We start from the raw sequence: 16,345 nt of genomic DNA on the forward strand, positions 1-16,345 counted from the left end.
AAATTTATATATATATATATATATACATACATTATATATATATATATATATATAAATTTTTATATATATATATATATATACATACATTATATATATAAATATATATATATATATATATATTAATCAGACATAGCACGGCTAATTTTGGCAACCAGTTGCCACATATATCATAAAATCGGTTATTATTTTTCAATTTCGTAAAATTTTGGCATAAAAATTAGAAAGCTATAATGGGAGCTGTTTTCTTAATACTATTTTTTTATATCGATTTTGAAAATATTACGAATTTTACAATCTACCTAAAATTACTGGATAAAAATCATATTTTTATTACCTCTGCCAACGAAGTTGGAAGGAGGTTATGTTTTACCACCTGTTTGCGTGATTGTTTGTGTGTGTGTTTGTTTGTGAACAGCTTCCTCGCCACAATTTTAACCGTAGAGTAATGAAACTTGCAGAGATTAACTGTTATGTAAAAAGCTATGAATGATTAAATTTTGGAAGGTCAAAGTCAAAGGTCAAGGTCATGGTCAACCAAAATGTCCAATTTGCGTAATCAGTCATAAGGTTGGACATCGTTATCACAGAGACTTCAAACTTGGTTCTTATTTGAGCGTATGAAAATCCACTCCAATTAATACATGTTAAGGTCGAAGGTCAAGGTCAATGTAGAGAGTTTAGGAGCTATTGGTTAGAATTTGGTCAGAGAGAGAGAGAGAGAGAGAGAGAGAGAGAGGAAATGGAAGGAACGATGGAAGGAAGGAAGGAAGAGAGAGAAAAGGAGAGAGAGAGAGAGAGAGAGAGAGAGAGAGAGAGAGAGAGGAAAGTTAAGGAAGAGAGAGAGAGAGAAGGAAAGGAAAGGACAGGAAAGGAAAGAGAGAGAGAGAGAGAGAGAGAGAGAGACGACTAACCTGAAATATGACGAAACATCCAATCTCGAAAACTATCTCTGTCAGAGTACGATTAAACACTCGCTGTGTCCCAACAAGACAGTAACATAACCCGGAGTTAACGACACTTAACCTCGTTCACCTGTTGACCGAAGACTCTCTAATTAGTTTGTAATTAGGTTTAAGCCTAATTAATGAAACTACTATGGCTAGGAGGAAAGCTTTATGTTATTTTAAGTGAGAGGTTTTAAAGCTGTTGGCGTAGGAATCGTTATATGAGAAAAAGATTAAATTGTTGGATGGTCTTAATAATGTTCTTCTTCTTCTTCTTCTTCTTCTTCTTCCTTTGAATGTCTTGAGTAAACTCACGTTGATTTGAATCTAGAGCGATCTCACTCCTTGAAATACTAGAAGGATAAACACTTGTTCTAGAAGTAATATCAAAACTGCTCTTTGGATAATAAAAATCCTAGATTTTTATTTTATCATGAAGCCAAAATAAATCTGTTTCTAGATTCAAAACTCGCCAAGAATTATAAATTTATTTAAAAGTGTAATTCAAATTTTCTTTGGCTTGTGGCTGGAATGTTCAGTACGTGTCTGTGGCAGGAATGTGTAGCACGTGCCTGGGGGTGGGAATGTGCTGCACGTGCCTGGGGGTGGGAATGTGCTGCACGTGCCTGGGAATGTGCTGCACGTGCCTGGGGGTGGGAATGTGCTGCACGTGCCTGGGGTGGGAATGTGCTGCACGTGCCTGGGAATGTGCTGCACGTGCCTGGGGGTGGGAATGTGCTGCACGTGCCTGGGAATGTGCTGCACGTGCCTGGGGGTGGGAATGTGCTGCACGTGCCTGGGGGTGGGAATGTGCTGCACGTGCCTGGGGGTGGGAATGTGCTGCACGTGCCTGGGGGTGGGAATGTGCTGCACGTGCCTGGGGGTGGGAATGTGCTGCACGTGCCTGGGGTGGGAATGTGCCGCACGTGCCTGGGGGTGGGATTGTGCCGCATGTTCCTGGGGGTGGGAATGTGCAGCACGTGCCTGGTGGGGGGGAAATGTGCCGCACGTTCCTGGGTGGGGGAATGTGCCGCACGTTCCTGGGCTTTGGAATGTGCCGCACGTTCCTGGGCTTTGGAATGTGCCGCACATTTCAGGGGGGGATGTGCCATACGTGCTCCGGGGTGGGAATGTGCTGCACGTGCCCGGGGGTGGGAATGTGCTGCACGTGCCCGGGGGTGGGAATGTGCAGCACGAGCCTGGGTGGGAATGTGCTGCACGTGCATGGGGGTGGGAATGTGCTGCACGTGCATGGGGGTGGGTGCATGGGGGTGGGAATGTGCAGCATGTTCTTGGGAGTGGGAATGTACCGCACATGCTTATGGGTGGGAATGTGCCGCACGTGGCTGAGGGTGGGAATGTGCCGCACGTTTGTGGGGGTGGGAATGTGCCACACCTGCTTAGGGGTGGGAATGTGCCGCACGTTCCTGGGTGTGGGAATGTGCCGCACGTGCCTGGGGGTGGGAATGTGCCGTACATGCCCAGGGGTGGGAATATGCCGTACGTGCCCAGGGGTGGGAATGTGCCGTACGTGCCCAGGGGTGGGAATGTGCCGCACGTTCCTGGGTATGGGAATATGCCGCACCTGCTTAGTGGTGGGAATGTGCCACATGTTCCTTGGGTGGGAATGTGTCGCACATGCTTATGGGTGGGAATGTGCCGCACGTTCCTGGGTGCGGGAATGTGCCGCCCATTCCTGGGTGTGGAAATGTGCCGTACCTGCTTAGGGGTGGGACTGTGCCACACGTTCCTGGGGTTTGGAATGTGTCGCACGTTCCTGGGGGTGGTAATGTGTCGCACGTGCCCAGGGGAGGGAATGTGCCGCACATGCTTATGGGTGGGAATGTGCCGCACATGCTTATGGGTGGGAATGTGCAGCACGTGCCTGGGGGTGGGAATGGGCCGCACATTCCTTGGAGTGGGAATGTGCCGCACATGCTTATGGGTGGGAATGTGCTGCACGTGCCTGGGGATGGGAATGTGCTGCACGTTCCTGGGTGCGGGAATATGCTGCATGTTCCTGGGTGTGGAAATGTGCCGCACCTGCTTAGGGGTGGGAATGTGCCACATGTTCCTGAGCGTGGGAATGTGCCACACGTTCCTGGGGTTTGGAATGTGCTTCACGTTCCTGGGTGCGGGAATATGCTGCACGTTCCTGGGTATGGAAATGTGCCGCACCTGCTTAGGGTGGGAATGTGCCCCACGTTCCTGGGCGTGGGAATGTGCCACACGTTCCTGGGGGTAGGAATGTGCCGCACATCTTAAGGGTGGGAATGTGCTGCACGTTCCTTGGGGTGGGAATGTGCTGCCCGTGTCTGAGGGTGGGAATGTGCAGCACGTGCCTGGGGGTGGGAATGTGCAGTACGTGCCTGGGGGTGGGAATGTGCTGCACGTTCCTGGGTGCGGGAATGTGCCGCATGTTCCTGGGTGTGGAAATGTGCCGCACCTGCTTAGGGTGGGAATGTGCCACATGTTCATGGGCGTGAGAATGTGCCACACGTTCCTGGGGTTTGGAATGTGCTTCACGTTCCTGGGTGCGGGAATGTGCCGCACGTTCCTGGGTATGGAAATGTGCCGCACCTGCTTAGGGTGGGAATGTGCCACACGTTCCTGGGCGTGGGAATGTGCCACACGTTCCTGGGGGTAGGAATGTGCCGCACATGCTTATGGGTGGGAATGTGCTGCACGTGCCTGGGTGTGGGAATGTGCTGCACGTTCCTTGGGGTGGGAATGTGCTGCCCGTATCTGAGGGTGGGAATGTGCAGCACGTGCCTGGGGATGGGAATGTGCTGCACGTTCCTTGGGGTGGGAATGTGCTGCCCGTGTCTGAGGGTGGGAATGTGCAGCACGTGCCTGGGGATGGGAATGTGCTGCACGTTCCTTGGGGTGGGAATGTGCTGCCCGTGTCTGAGGGTGGGAATGGGCAGCACGTGCCTGGGGATGGGAATGTGCTGCACGTTCCTTGGGGTGGGAATGTGCTGCCCGTGTCTGAGGGTGGGAATGTGCAGCACGTGCCTGGGGATGGGAATGTGCTGCACGTTCCTTGGGGTGGGAATGTGCTGCCCGTGTCTGAGGGTGGGAATGTGCAGCACGTGCCTGGGGATGGGAATGTGCTGCACGTTCCTTGGGGTGGGAATGTGCTGCCCGTGTCTGAGGGTGGGAATGTGCAGCACGTGCCTGGGGATGGGAATGTGCTGCACGTTCCTTGGGGTGGGAATGTGCTGCCCGTGTCTGAGGGTGGGAATGTGCTGCACGTTCCTTGGGGTGGGAATGTGCTGCCCGTGTCTGAGGGTGGGAATGTGCTGCACGTTCCTTGGGGTGGGAATGTGCTGCCCGTGTCTGAGGGTGGGAATGTGCAGCACGTGCCTTTGGCGGGAATGTGCAGCACGTTACTGGTGCGGGAATTTGCTGCACGTGTTTAAGGGTGGGAATGTGCCACATGTTCCTGGGTGTGGGAATGTGCCACAAGTTTCTGGGGGTGGGAATGTATTGCACGATCCCAGGGTCAAGAATGTGCCGCCCGTGCTCGGGGATGGGAATGTGCCGCACATTCCTGGGTGTGGGAATGTGCCACATGTTCGTGGGGGTGGGAACGTGCCATACGTGTTCAGGGGTGAGAATTTGCTGCACGTGCCCGGGGGTGGGAATTTTCTGCACGTTCCTGGGTGTGGGAATGTGCCGCACGTCCCTGGGTGCGGGAATGTGCCGCACGTTCCTGGGTGCGGGAATGTGCTGCAAGTTCCTGGGTGTGGGAATGTGTCGCACGTTCCTGGTCGTGGGAATGTGCCGCACGTTCCTGGGTGTGGGAATGTGCCTCAGGTTCCTGGGTGTGGGAATGTGCCGCACGTCCCTGGGTGCAGGAATGTGCCGCACGTTCCTGGGTGCGGGAATGTGCTGCAAGTTCCTGGGTGTGGGAATGTGCCGCACGTTCCTGGGTGTGGGAATGTGCCGCACGTTCGTGGGTGTGGGAATGTGCTGCACGTTCCTGGGGGTGGGAATGTGCCGCACGTTCCTGGGGGTGGGAATGTGTCGCATGTGCCAGGGGCGAGAATGTGCCGCCCGCGTTCGGGGGTGGGAATTTGCCGCACATTCCTGGGTGTGGGAATGTGCCACATGCTCGTGGGGGTGGGAACGTGCCATACGTGTTCAGGGGTGAGAATTTGCTGCACGTGCCCGGGGGTGGGACTTTGCTGCAAGGTTCCTGGGTGCGAGAATGTGCCGCACTTTCCTGGGTGCGGGAATGTGCCGCAAGTTCCTGGATGTGGGAATGTGTCGCACGTTCCTGGTTGTGGGAATGTGCCGCACGTTCCTGGGTGTGGGAATGTGCCGTAGGTTCCTGGGTGTGGGAATGTGCCGCAGGTTCCTGGGTGTGGGAATGTGCCGCACGTTCGTGGGTGTGGGAATGTGCCGCATGTTCCTGGGGGTGGGAATGTGTCGCACGTGCCAGGGGCGAGAATGTGCCACCCGCGCTCGGGGGTGGGAATTTGCCACTCGTTCCTGGGTGCGGGAATGTGCTGCACGTGCCTTTAGCGGGAATGTGCCGCGCATGCCTTTGGCGGGAATGTGCGGTACGTACCTATGGTGGGAATGTGCCACACGTGCCTTTAGCGGGACTTTGCAGCACGGGCCAGTGGTAGGAATATTCAGTACTTACCTTTAGCATTTGAAGAGAAAAAGGCAAAACATAGTTTTTTTATTCCAAGATGCATTTTAAAGATGGCTTGAATTCCCATCTGTTTGTTTCGCGTTTTCTTTTGGGAATGTTGAATTACTTGGTGTTGGGTATTTGAGATTCATGAAAAGCTTCTCGATCTCCCAATGGTATTGTTGAAGTCAACGACCTCTCTCTCTCTCTCTCTCTCTCTCTCTCTGTCTCTGTGTTTGTCTGTCTGTCTGTATGTCTGTCTGTGTGTGTGTCTCTCTCTCTCTTGTTTGTCCCTGTCTCTCTCTCTCTCTCTCTTGTTTGTCTGTCTCTCTCTCTCTCTCTCTCTCTCTCTCTCTCTGTCTTGTTTGTCCCTGTCTCTGTCTCTGTCTCTGTCTCTCTCTGTCTTGTTTGTCCCTGTCTCTGTCTCTCTCTTCCCATCTTAACAAAAGTTGAAATGCTACAATTTTTAGATTTTTTAAAGTTAAGCTCTCTCTCTCTCTCTCTCTCTCTCTCTGTGTCTTGTTTGTCCCTGTCTCTGGCTCTCTCTCTCTCTCTCTCTCTCTCTCTGTCTTGTTTGTCCCTCTCTCTCTCTCTGTCTTGTTTGTCTCTCTCTCTCTCTCTCTCTCTCTCTCTCTCTGTCTTGTTTGTCCCTGTCTCTGTCTCTGTCTCTGTCTCTGTGTCTCTCTTCCCATCTAAACAAATGTTGAAATGCTACAGTTTTTAGATTTATTGAAGGTTAAGCTCTCTCTCTCTCTCTCTCTCTCTCTCTGTCTTGTTTGTCCCTGTCTCTGGCTCTCTCTCTCTCTCTCTCTCTCTCTGTCTTGTTTGTCCCTCTCTCTCTCTCTCTGTCTTGTTTGTCTCTCTCTCTCTCTCTCTCTCTCTCTCTCTGTCTTGTTTGTCCCTGTCTCTGTCTCTGTCTCTGTCTCTGTGTCTCTCTTCCCATCTAAACAAATGTTGAAATGCTACAGTTTTTAGATTTATTGAAGGTTAAGCTCTCTCTCTCTCTCTCTCTCTCTCTCTCTCTGTCTTGTTTGTCCCTGTCTCTGGCTCTCTCTCTCTCTCTCTCTCTCTGTCTTGTTTGTCCCTCTCTCTCTCTCTCTGTCTTGTTTGTCTCTCTCTCTCTCTCTCTCTCTCTCTGTCTTGTTTGTCCCTCTCTCTCTCTCTCTGTCTTGTTTGTCTCTCTCTCTCTCTCTCTCTCTCTCTCTCTCTCTTGTTCTACTTACTTTATTTTTGAGTAGCCTATTAAAGCAGTTACGACTCCTCTCTCTCTCTCTCTCTCTCTCTCTCTCTCTTGTTCTACTTACTTTATTTTTGAGTAGCCTATTAAAGCAGTTACGACTCCTCTCTCTCTCTCTCTCTCTCTCTCTTGTTCTACTTACTTTATTTTTGAGTAGCTTATTAAAGCAGTTACGACTCCTCTCTCTCTCTCTCTCTCTCTCTCTCTCTTGTTCTACTTTATTTTTGAGTAGCCTATTAAAGCAGTTACGACTCCTCTCTCTCTCTCTCTCTCTCTCTCTCTCTTGTTCTACTTACTTTATTTTTGAGTAGCGTATTAAAGCAGTTACGACTCCTCTCTCTCTCTCTCTCTCTCTCTCTCTCTCTTGTTCTACTTACTTTATTTTTGAGTAGCCTATTAAAGCAGTTACGACTCCTCTCTCTCTCTCTCTCTCTCTCTCTTGTTCTACTTACTTTATTTTTTGAGTAGCCTATTAAAGCAGTTACGACTCCTCTCTCTCTCTCTCTCTCTCTCTCTCTCTTGTTCTACTTACTTTATTTTTGAGTAGCCTATTAAAGCAGTTACGACTCCTCTCTCTCTCTCTCTCTCTCTCTCTCTCTCTTGTTCTACTTACTTTATTTTTGAGTAGCCTATTAAAGCAGTTACGACTCCTCTCTCTCTCTCTCTCTCTCTCTCTCTCTTGTCCTACTTACTTTATTTTTGAGTAGCCTATTAAAGCAGTTACGACTCCTCTCTCTCTCTCTCTCTCTCTCTCTCTCTCTTGTTCTACTTACTTTATTTTTGAGTAGCCTATTAAAGCAGTTACGACTCCTCTCTCTCTCTCTCTCTCTCTCTCTCTCTTGTTCTACTTACTTTATTTTTGAGTAGCCTATTAAAGCAGTTACGACTCCTCTCTCTCTCTCTCTCTCTCTCTCTCTCTTGTTCTACTTACTTTATTTTTGAGTAGCCTATTAAAGCAGTTACGACTCCTCTCTCTCTCTCTCTCTCTCTCTTGTTCTACTTACTTTATTTTTGAGTAGCCTATTAAAGCAGTTACGACTCCTCTCTCTCTCTCTCTCTCTCTCTCTCTTGTTCTACTTACTTTATTTTTGAGTAGCCTATTAAAGCAGTTACGACTCCTCTCTCTCTCTCTCTCTCTCTCTCTCTCTTGTTCTACTTACTTTATTTTTGAGTAGCCTATTAAAGCAGTTACGACTCTCTCTCTCTCTCTCTCTCTCTCTCTCTCTTGTTCTACTTACTTTATTTTTTGAGTAGCCTATTAAAGCAGTTACGACTCCTCTCTCTCTCTCTCTCTCTCTCTCTTGTTCTACTTACTTTATTTTTGAGTAGCCTATTAAAGCAGTTACGACTCCTCTCTCTCTCTCTCTCTCTCTCTCTCTCTTGTTCTACTTACTTTATTTTTGAGTAGCCTATTAAAGCAGTTACGACTCCTCTCTCTCTCTCTCTCTCTCTCTCTCTCTCTGTTGTTCTACTTTACTTTTGAGTGGCCTATTAAAGCAGTTACGACTCCTCTCTCTCTCTCTCTCTCTCTCTCTCTCTCTGTTGTTCTACTTTACTTTTGAGTGGCCTATTAAAGCAGTTACGACTCCTCTCTCTCTCTCTCTCTCTCTCTCTCTCTCTGTTGTTCTACTTTAGAGTGGCCTATTAAAGCAGTTTGGACTTTGATGCGCGCTCTCTCTCTCTCTCTCTCTCTCTCTCTCTTAATCTACTAACTTTATTTTTAGCAAAGTCGGAGTTGATCTCAGATTTGATAACTGGTTGTTTGGTTGGGCAGAGTTCGAATGTCCACTTAAAGCTTAATGTATTTATCAGAGGATATGTTTAAGTTTATTTTACCCTGAAAAAAAAACATTATTAGTTTTGTATATATCTAAAATTATATCTTATATTTATTTCACCTTGCATTGTATTGCCTGATTTAATTCTCTCAATAGATTATATTTCAATAAAATGTATGAACCAAATATGCTGTTGTCAATAGATTAATTATTAGGGAATATATCTTTTAGATATAGTTATTACTAAAAACTTTGAAATAAGAATATCGCTTTAATTCAGGATTTAATTATTTTTGTTTTATTAAAATTTGATTAATTTAATTATATTTTATTGAAATTTGATTAATTTAATTACTTTTTTATTGAAATTTGATTAATTTAATTATTTTTTTTATTGAAATTTGATTAATTTAATTATTTTTTATTGAAATTTGATTAATTTAATTATTTTTTATTGAAATTTGATTAATTTAATTTTTTTTTTGAAATTTTATTAATTTGATTATTTTTTTCATTGAAATTTGATTGATTTAATCATTTTTTTTTATTGAAATTTGTTTATTTTGATTTTTTTTTATTGAAATTTGATTAATTTAATTATTTTTTTATGGAAATTTGTTTAATTTGATTTTTTTTATTGAAATTTGATTAATTTAATTATTTTTTTTATTGAAATTTGATTAATTTAATTATTTTTTATTGAAATTTGATTAATTTAATTTTTTTTTTGAAATTTTATTAATTTGATTATTTTTTTTATTGAAATTTGATTGATTTAATCATTTTTTTTATTGAAATTTGTTTAATTTGATTTTTTATTGAAATTTGATTAATTTAATTATTTTTATATTGAAATTTGATTAATTTAATTATTTTTTATTGAAATTTGATTAATTTAATTTTTTTTTTGAAATTTTATTAATTTGATTATTTTTTTTTATTGAAATTTGATTGATTTAATCATTTTTTTATTGAAATTTGTTTAATTTGATTTTTTTTATTGAAATTTGATTAATTTAATTATTTTTTATGGAAATTTGAATAATTTAATTTTCTTTTTATAGAAATTTGATTAATTTAATTATTTTTTTTATTGAAATTTAATTAATTTAGAGTAATTTTACTCTTTAAAGTATAAGATAAAACTTCTAATCAGTAAATTGTGGCTGTGGTTGCCGATGTGGTAACGTCCCTGACTGGAAAAAGACGGACTGGGGTTCGAGTCCCACTCAAGCTTGTTAGTTTCTTTAGTCGTTGTAACCTCACCATCCTTGTGAGCTAAGGATGGGGGCTTTGTGGGAGTCTATAAATCTATCTGCCGAGTCATCAGCAGCCATTGCCTGACCCTCCTTGGTCCTAGCTTGGGTGGAGAGGGGTTTGGCCGTTGATCATATGTGTATGTGGTCAGTCTCTAGGGCATTGTCCTGCTCGGTAGGGCAATGTCACTGTCCCTTGCCCCTGAGTCCTAGCTTGGGTGGAGAGGGCGCTGAGCATATGTGTATATGGTCAGTCTCTAGGGCATTGTCCTACTTGATAAGGCAATGTCACTGTCCCTTGCCACTGCCATTCATGAGCGGCCTTTAAACCTTTAAACTTTCATGAACTTAGACAACTAATAACTTTTTTCAAGTTAATCTACATCAAGTAATTTGATAAATAGCATTTTTTCCTAACAAATGTACATTCAAATGTGTGGTGATGTTATAAATGAGATATTTTACTGTATAAGGGTAGAAGAGTCTCTTTAACTATGGCCAGCAGCTCTTCTAGGAGAAGGACACTCCAAAATCAAACCATTGTTCTCTAGTCTTGGGTAGTAGTAGGTTGGCCAGGTCACCAGCCGCCCGTTGAGATACTACTGATAGAGAGTTATGGGGTCCTTTGACTGGTCAGACAGTACTACAGTGGATCCTTCTCTCTGGTTTCGGTGTTTTCCCTTTGCCTACACATACACAGAATAGTCTGTCCTATTCTTTAAAGATTCTCCTCTGTCCTCATACACTTGACAACACTGAGATTACCAAACAATTTGTCTTCACCCAAGGGGTTAACTACTGCACTGTAATTGTTCTGTGGCTTCTTTCCTCTTGGTAAGGGTAGAAGAGATTCTTTAGCTATGGTCGGCAGCCCTCCTAGGAGAAGGACACTCCAAAATCAAACCATTATTCTCTTGTCTTGCGTAGTGACATAGCCTCTGTACCAAGGCCTTACAATGTCTCAATGTCTTGGGTTAGAGTTCTCTTGCTTGAGGGTACACTCGGGCACACTATTCTATCTTATTTCTCTTCTTGTTTTGTTGAAGTTTTTACAGTTTTTATAGGAGATATTAATTTTAATGTTGTTACTCTTCTTAGAATATTATTTTTCTTTGTTTCCTTTCCTCACTGGGCTATTTTCCCTGTTGGAGCCCCTGGGTTTATAGTATTCTACTTTTCCAAGTAGGGTTGTAGCTCAGCAACTACTACTACTACTACTACTACTACTACTACTAATAATAATAATAATGATAATAATATCGGAAACCTAAAATGATTTGATAAACTTCTTGCAATAGATATTTAACTTTAATTAAAATAAATAAAAAGGGGAAAATTCTGACCCTTGTTTCCTTTTCTCACTGGGCTATTTTCCCTGTTGGAGCCCCTGGGTTTATAGTATCATGTTTTTCCACTATGGGTTGTAGCTCAGCAAGTAATAAAAATAAAAATAATAATAATAATAATAATAATTATTATTATTATTATTATTATTGTAACTCAGCAAATAATAGTAATAATAATGATAATAATAATAATAATAATAATATTGTAACTCAGCAAGTAATAATAATAATAATAATAATAATAATAATAATAATAATAATAATAATAATAATAATAATTAAATATCTATGGCTAGAAGTTTATCAAATCATTTTAGGTTTCCGATATTATTATTATTATTATTATTATTATTATTATTATTATTATTACTTGCAATAATTGTAACTCAGCAAGTAATACTACTACTACTACTACTACTACTACTACTACTACTACTACTACTACTAATAATAATAATATCGGAAACCTAAAATGACTTAATAAACTTCTTGCAATAGATATTTAACTTTAATTAAAATAAATAAAAAGGGTAATATCCTTTCCCCTTTCTCTAATACTGAAAAGGGCCATTAAGAAAACCCCCCTGGGGGTAACTGTACGATTGGTCGATAGTCATCCGAAAATGGTAGATTTTGTAGGAGTCTTTGGTCCACCTGCCAACCTGCGGAAAAATCCCATTTATTGCATCCTCACGAGGACTGTGTCCTCTGGTGGGGCAAATGATCTCTCTCTCTCTCTCTCTCTCTCTCTCTCTCTCTCTCTCTCTCTCCTTTTTACTGACTTTATTTTTGAGTAACCCATTAAAGTATGTTGGATTTTGCTGGCCTCGTTGAATCTCTCTCTCTCTCTCTCTCTCTCTCTCTCTCTCTGACTTTATTCTGGACTTTACTTCATTGTTTATAACATTAATGGTTTATTCTCTCTCTCTCTCTCTCTCTCTCTCTCTCTCTCTCTCTGGCTTATTCTGGACTTTACTTCATTGTTTATAACTGTAATGGTTTATTCTCTCTCTCTCTCTCTCTCTCTCTCTCTTTCTCTCTCTCTCTCTCTCTGACTTTATTTTGGACTTTACTTCATTGTTTATAACTAGTAGTTTATTCTCTCTCTCTCTCTCTCTCTCTCTCTCTCTCTCTCCTCTTACTGACTTTACATTTAATTAAGCTACAAAGTATGTTGGACTTTGCTCTTTTCGTTGTTTAGAACTAGTAGTTTATTCTCTCTCTCTCTCTCTCTCTCTCTCTCTCTCTTCTACTCTTTCCACATAGTACTCTCATTTAATGCCAATATAGAATGCATGATTAGGTAGATAGAACCTAAGCTATAAATCGTTTGACCTCTCTCTCTCTCTCTCTCTCTCTCTCTCTCTCTCTCTTTTAAGTGAGAGTACTTTATGAAAGTGGAGAGAGAGAGAGAGAGAGAGAGAGAGAGAGAGAGAGAGAGAGATCTGATTATTCATGACCCTATTAAGTTATAAGTAGTTTGACATTCTCTCTCTCGCCCCTTTCTTTCCTATTTTCCACATTCCATAGAGTACTTTCACTTCATGGTGACAAACTGACAGCAAGACAGACTTATAGCAAGACAGACTTATAGACTTGCAAATGACGCAAGTTATCAGACATTTAATATTTCCTTATTGTTTTATCGTGCAATTAAATTCTTGAGTTTTGGAAGTACATGTCTCTTCCATCGTAATTTTTTTTCTTTAGATTAGAATGTTATCTTATATATATATATATATATATGTATATATATATATGTGTGTATATATATATATATATATATATAGATATATATATATATATATATGTATGTATATATATATATATTATATATATATATATATATATATTATATATATATATATACATATATATATATATATATATATGTATATATATGTATATATGTATATATATATATATATATTATTTATTATTTATTTATGTTGATCAGGCTGACATGAGTCTTTTTATAGTTTATATGTGACATATCTGTTTTTGATGTTGTTACTGTTTTCAGAATGACTTATTGTTAACTTTTTCTCATCATTTATTTATTTCCTTATTTCCTTTCCTCACTGGGCTATTTTCCCTGTTGGAGCCCTTGGGCTTATAGCATCTTGCTTTTCCAACTAGTGGTTGTGGCTTGGTTTGTGATAATAATAATAATAATAATAATAATAATCAATACTTTTCCCTATGTTAAAAATCTTCTCAAATAGATTAACACAAACTCGATAGTTCCTTTAGTGTGTGCAACCTTACCATCCCTGTGAGCTAAGGATGGGTCGTTTGGGGGAGCCCATAGATCTCTCTGCTGAGTCATGATCAGCCATTGCCTGGCCCTCCCTGGTCCTAGCTTGGGTGGAGAGGGGGCTTTGGGCGCTGATCATATATGGTCAGTCTCTATGGCAATGTCACTGTCCCTTGCCTCTGCCATTCATGAGCGGCCTTTAAACCTTTAAAACGTGATAATTCTCAAGTAGGTAGTGCATTTCTCAAGTAGGTAGTGCATTTGTAGTACATCAGCATTTTTCAAATGACATGAACCTCGTTAATCATTCAATTAATTTTTAATTAGAGGTTAGGGGGTTAATGTCTTTTGTGCGTGCGTATGTCTGTGCGTTGATCAAACTCCTTGAAGTTCTCCTGGCATCCGGACATCGAGGGTCATTGACGCCGATCAAACTCCTTGAAGAAGTCGAAGAATTTTCAAGGACCTTCATGAAGACGTACTTTGGCTTATCAAGTTTTTAAAGGTCGCTCATGAGTGGCAGAGGCAAGGGACAGGGCAATGCCCTAATTCAGAGCCCATGGCCCCTCACCACAAATCTAGGACCAGGGAGGGCCAGGCAATGGCTGCTGATGACTTAGCTGGATGACTTATAGGCTCCTCCAAACACCCATATACCTAGCTCACAAGGATGGTTAGGTTGCAGACACTAAAGGAACTAACGAGTCTAGGAGTCGTGGCCCTTCCCCAGGGAGGGCTAGGCAATGGCTGCTCATGACTCAGCAGAGAGATCTATAGGCTCCCCCAAAACCCCCATCCTTGGCTCACAAGGAGGGTTAGGTTGCAGACACTAGCAAGAAACTAACGAGCTTGAGCGGGTCTCGAACTCCCGTCCAGTAGATTGCCAGGCAGGGACGTTACCAATAGGCTACCACCACCCGTTATCCCTAGCTCACAGGGACGGTATAGTTTCAGACACTTATCAGAAACAATTGGGATTGAGCGGGGCTCGAACACCTATCTCACAGATTGTTAGACAGACACGCTAAAAATCACCCTGAATGGCCTCCCAAGTCATAACACCGGATGTAGCTTAAAATTAAATGCTTTTCCTAATGGTTGTAATCAACGAGTCTATGGTCACCCATTCACAAACTGCGCTGGCTAAAGCTCGATTTGATGTTGTTGCTGTTTTTGAAATATTTTTTGATTGTTTATTACTTCGTTTGTAGTTTATTTATTAACTTGTTTCCTTTCCTCACTGGGTTATTTTTTCCCTGTTGGAGTCCTTGGGTTTATAGCATCTTGCTTTTCTAACTAGGGTTATAGACTAGATTTTAATAATAATAATAGTGATAATAATGATAATAATAATAGTAATAATAATAATGATAATAATAATAGTAATAATAATGATAATAATAATAGTAATAATAATGATAATGATAATATTAACGATAATGATAATGATGGTAATATTAATGATAATGATGATAATATTAAGGATAATGATGATAATATTAAGGATAATGGTAATGATAATGATATTAATGATAATGATAATGATAATAGTAATAATAATAATAATAGTAATAATAATGATAATGATAATAGTAAAAGTAAAAGTAATAGTAATAGTAATATTAATAGTAATAATTAATAATAATGATAATGATAATAATGATAATAGTAACAGCTAATAACAACAACAGCAACAACAAAAAACTTAATAATTAATAATAAGAACAACAACAATAACAACAACAACAACAACTTAATAATTAATAATAAAAACAAACATTTAATTGATAATAACAACAACAACATCAAATGATTTTTTGTTGACCAGGCGGACATGAGTCTTTTTATAATTTATATATGACATATTTGTTTTGACGATGTTGCCTTTTTTAGAATGATTTATTGTTAATTTGTTCTCTTCATTTATTTATTTCCTTATTTCCTTTCCTCACTGGGCTATTTTTCCCTATTGGGGCCCCTGGGCTTATAGCATCTTGCTTTTCCAACTAGGGTTGTAGCTTGGATAATAATAATAATAATAATAATAATAATAATAATAATAATAATAATAATACTTTTGCTTACGCAACGGCTGCCAGTCTACACAATGAATTGCATTTAGTACGTGCTTGGTCTGTAGTTCCTTCGAATATCTATTATCTATCGTTATCTCCAAAGCACCCGACTACCAAAGATACTATGATTGTGGCGGCATCTTTAGATATAGATTAAAATCACTGAATTAGATAAGATTTTTATATGTTAATTGTGAGTCGTTCAATCTACCATCTTGGGTGGCGTAATACTTTAGTATGGGCTACGTTCGAGCCGTTTTCTATACAGTGTTTATTTTTAGCCGTTTTCTATATAGTGTTTATTTTTTTTATTGTTTTTTTTATGTTGAGGAGGCTTATATAAGTCATTTTATAGTTTATATATGAAATGTCTGTTTTGATGTTGTTAATGTTTTTAAAATAATTTAAGTTTCATTACTTCTTATATCGTTTATATATAGTTTATTAATCAAATATGTTTGATGTTATTAATGTTTTTTAAATAATTTAAGTTTCATTACTTATATAGTTTATTTATAGTTTTATTAATCAAACATCTGTTTTGATGTTGTTAATGTTTTTAAAATATTTGATTTTAAGTTTCATTACTACTTATATCGTTTATATATTTCCTTATTTCCTTTCCACACTGGGCTATTTTTCCCTGTTTGGACCCCTTGGGCTTATAGCATCTTGCTTTTCCAACTAGGGTTGTAGCTTAGCTACTACTACTACTATACTACTACTACTACTACTACTAATAATAATAATTATGCCAAACAATACAGGATTTGGCTTTAATTTAAATTTTGCTTTTTTTTATTATAT

At 40.6% G+C, this 16,345-nt stretch overlaps 4 protein-coding genes across 4 annotated transcripts in view; 1 reads left to right on the forward strand and 3 right to left on the reverse strand.

The window, feature by feature from the left end:
• Window positions 1–16,345, forward strand: part of LOC137621973 (ionotropic receptor 21a-like) — a 194,940-nt gene that overhangs the window by 871 nt on the left and 177,724 nt on the right. The gene's annotated exons all lie outside the window — the stretch shown is intronic.
• Window positions 1,449–3,416, reverse strand: LOC137621377 (histone-lysine N-methyltransferase 2D-like). Its single transcript, XM_068351674.1, has one exon. It carries the CDS (start codon window positions 3,414–3,416, stop codon window positions 1,449–1,451), a length of 1,968 nt encoding a protein of 655 aa, XP_068207775.1.
• On the reverse strand, window positions 3,609–4,520 carry LOC137621378 (guanine nucleotide-binding protein G(s) subunit alpha isoforms XLas-like). Its single transcript, XM_068351676.1, has one exon. The coding sequence runs from the start codon at window positions 4,518–4,520 to the stop codon at window positions 3,609–3,611; it is 912 nt and encodes a 303-aa protein (XP_068207777.1).
• Window positions 4,552–5,653, reverse strand: LOC137621379 (paternally-expressed gene 3 protein-like). The gene is made up of 2 exons (XM_068351677.1): window positions 5,599–5,653; window positions 4,552–5,441 (listed from the first exon to the last, which is right to left on the reverse strand). The coding sequence occupies exons 1-2, from the start codon at window positions 5,651–5,653 to the stop codon at window positions 4,552–4,554; spliced, it is 945 nt and encodes a 314-aa protein (XP_068207778.1).

Source organism: Palaemon carinicauda, chromosome 28 (genome assembly GCF_036898095.1).
Source record: "Palaemon carinicauda isolate YSFRI2023 chromosome 28, ASM3689809v2, whole genome shotgun sequence".
Classification (NCBI taxonomy): Eukaryota; Metazoa; Arthropoda; class Malacostraca; order Decapoda; family Palaemonidae; genus Palaemon; species Palaemon carinicauda.

Bases quoted from the DNA above. Each gene is read 5' to 3' on its own strand.
- LOC137621379 (XM_068351677.1), bottom strand. From the start codon at position 5,653: ATGCATCTTGGAATAAAAAAACTATGTTTTGCCTTTTTCTCTTCAAAT. The intron at 5,442-5,598 runs GTAAGTACTGAA...TCCCGCACCCAG, and splicing joins TTTCTCTTCAAATGCTAAAG to GAACGAGTGGCAAATTCCCA.
- LOC137621378 (XM_068351676.1), bottom strand. From the start codon at position 4,520: ATGTGGCACATTCCCACACCCAGGAATGTGCGGCACATTCCCATCCCC.
- LOC137621377 (XM_068351674.1), bottom strand. From the start codon at position 3,416: ATGTGGCACATTCCCACCCTAAGCAGGTGCGGCACATTTCCACACCCA.